The following is a 2,131-nucleotide window of genomic DNA, read 5'->3' as shown; positions in this document are numbered from 1 at the left end:
AGTCTGTGCAGGGAGTGGCGGGAGGGCTCTGCCTGGGCGCAGCGCAAGGCGCGGGGCTCAGTTCTGCTCCTCGTCCCGCAGCTCAGTGGGCAGGAACTTGTACTGCTGCTGCCGGATCATGGCCAGCTTCTTACGCGCCTCCTCCAGCTCCCGCTCCTTGCGCAGCATCTCCTCCTGGGCGGCAATGATCTGCAGAGAGAGCAGTGAGATGCTTTGTCCACCCGTGGCAGGGATGGGAGCACATCTTGCTCTGCATCCTCCCATCACAGCCACAATTACGGCTAAGGACCCCCCATGGTCACAACATGGTGCTCATGAGATAGAGCCCACAGCATCCCGCAGGCAGGTCCCACCAACACAAGAAGTTGGGACTTGTGCCATGCCACATAGGGCTATGCCTGTCTCTTGAACAGCATTCTACCCTTCACACACCCCGTGGCCACTGGGATGGTGCAGGTATTACACCAAAAGCATCAGCACATGTTTGCTGGCTGTACCCACTGCTAAACAGTAGGAAGAATATCAAGCCCTGCTGTGTGCGAAGGGAGCAACTTCCCAGCCTGCAGTGCTGTTCAATGACCCATGTTGGCAGATGGTAAGTATGGCCATGGGGGCAGTCAGAGCCACCTTGCCCTATGGAAACAGCCCCACTCCTCACCTGTGCAATTCCTCCCACCATCTTCTCCTTCACCACGACTGTCTCATCATGGTCCTGGAAGGCAGCTGCCTTCTGTGCTGCCTTCACCAGATTGTCCGATGCTCTCTTCACAGCGTTGCCAGCAGCCTGGAGTGGGGAAAAAAAGGGGAGTATTAGCCTAGGGTACAACTGCTGTCTTGGTGGGGGAACGCCTGTGCCAGATGGGCTGGTCTGCAGAAGAGGCAGCTGGGAGAAGCGGACATGCCGGCAGAGTTTCTTGCTCATGGCTCGCTGCCACCACAACTGCTCATGACCATTTCAGGCACTGCTACTCCTGACTGAGAGCCCATGGGCTCCCTTGCTCTGATCCCACATGAACAGCCGATCAGGGAGTGTCCCATCCCAGCCTTTGGCCCAAGATGACACCTCCGAGGTCCCATTGGGATCCCTCCTGCAGCACGTGGGCATTCACCTCTGCCCTGCAGCCACGGAGATGGCCACATCAAAACATGTTCCCAAACTTTAATGCCAGGGATCTGGTGCATACATTTCAGGCATTCCCAAGCCAGGCCATCAGCCGTGAATGCCCCCAGGCTCTGCAATACCAGCCTGGTGGACAGGAGCCCAGGATTACATGTGCAAGCAGCTCAAGTCCAAGCTATGTGGAGCCAGCGTCCCAGTGAACCACCAAGAGCAGTACCACAGCCCCATCCCATGATCCTAGATGCCTCCCTGCTCCCACCCACCCCTCAAGCACACAGGGGAATGTTCAGGAACCTGGAGGAGGCAGCTGGGGCTCTAGGGACTCACCTGGAGCCTCTTCATAGCCTCTGAGTCATGATCAGCCTTCACCTTGCAGGCCACCAGTAGCTGTGCTGTGGAGGCAGCCACCTGCTTGGCTGATGAGATCAGTTTCTCCTCACTGGCGTGGCCCTGCACTGCTGCATTGGCAGCTTCGCAGAGGTTGTTGGTGGCAGCAGCCACCATGCGTGCCTGGAGTGAGAGAGGGTGTCAGAGGGGTGCAGGAGAGGGTCCCAAGGAGGACACGGCGCATAGGATGGGGACAGCTGGCTTCCATGCCACACCCCAGATGGTGGGAGAGGGAGTAAGCAGTAGGGCTGCTTCTTTTCGTATGCAGAAACACAACAACAGAGAGCATCGTGCCCAACACGATGAGATGTCCCCTGCCCCTATGTGTCCTTGATACTCACAGCTGAAATGAGTCCTTGGGACCATTGTCCATCATCCACTGCATTGGCCGGGATGACTCCCACCTGTTAAGCACAGGAGGTGAGTGAAGCACAGGAGCTGTCAGCAGCCCTTGGAGAAGAGGACCAACCACAGGCCCAGATCCACCTTCCCCTCCTGTGAAATTTCTGCATCTTGATGACTTCAACTCTCTTCCCTCCCAGCCTTACCTTTCCTTGGGCCACCAATTCTCGCTGGGCTGCGGAGGCCGCTTTCACCAAGGCACTTGTGGCTGCAGCGATGGAT

General features: G+C 57.4%; 2 protein-coding genes across 3 annotated transcripts in view; both read right to left on the bottom strand.

The window, feature by feature from the left end:
- LOC100539689 (talin-1) overlaps nucleotides 1-2,131 on the bottom strand; it is a 40,356-nt gene that overhangs the window by 19,942 nt on the left and 18,283 nt on the right. The window contains exons 27-31 of the mRNA XM_019610162.2: nucleotides 2,056-2,130; nucleotides 1,849-1,911; nucleotides 1,448-1,630; nucleotides 659-784; nucleotides 61-189 (exon numbers count right to left, since the gene is read on the bottom strand). Of these exons, the coding sequence (XP_019465707.1) occupies nucleotides 61-189; nucleotides 659-784; nucleotides 1,448-1,630; nucleotides 1,849-1,911; nucleotides 2,056-2,130 (576 nt within the window). The remainder of the gene's footprint in view (nucleotides 1-60; nucleotides 190-658; nucleotides 785-1,447; nucleotides 1,631-1,848; nucleotides 1,912-2,055; nucleotide 2,131) is intronic.
- The window catches only part of LOC100539846 (tropomyosin alpha-4 chain-like), a 38,372-nt gene that overhangs the window by 26,179 nt on the left and 10,062 nt on the right, over nucleotides 1-2,131 (bottom strand). The gene's annotated exons all lie outside the window — the stretch shown is intronic.

This window comes from Meleagris gallopavo, chromosome Z (assembly GCF_000146605.3).
Source record: "Meleagris gallopavo isolate NT-WF06-2002-E0010 breed Aviagen turkey brand Nicholas breeding stock chromosome Z, Turkey_5.1, whole genome shotgun sequence".
NCBI classification, from domain to species: Eukaryota; Metazoa; Chordata; class Aves; order Galliformes; family Phasianidae; genus Meleagris; species Meleagris gallopavo.
Note: the sequence above shows the minus strand (reverse complement) of the source record. Positions and strands in the feature narration are given on the sequence as shown.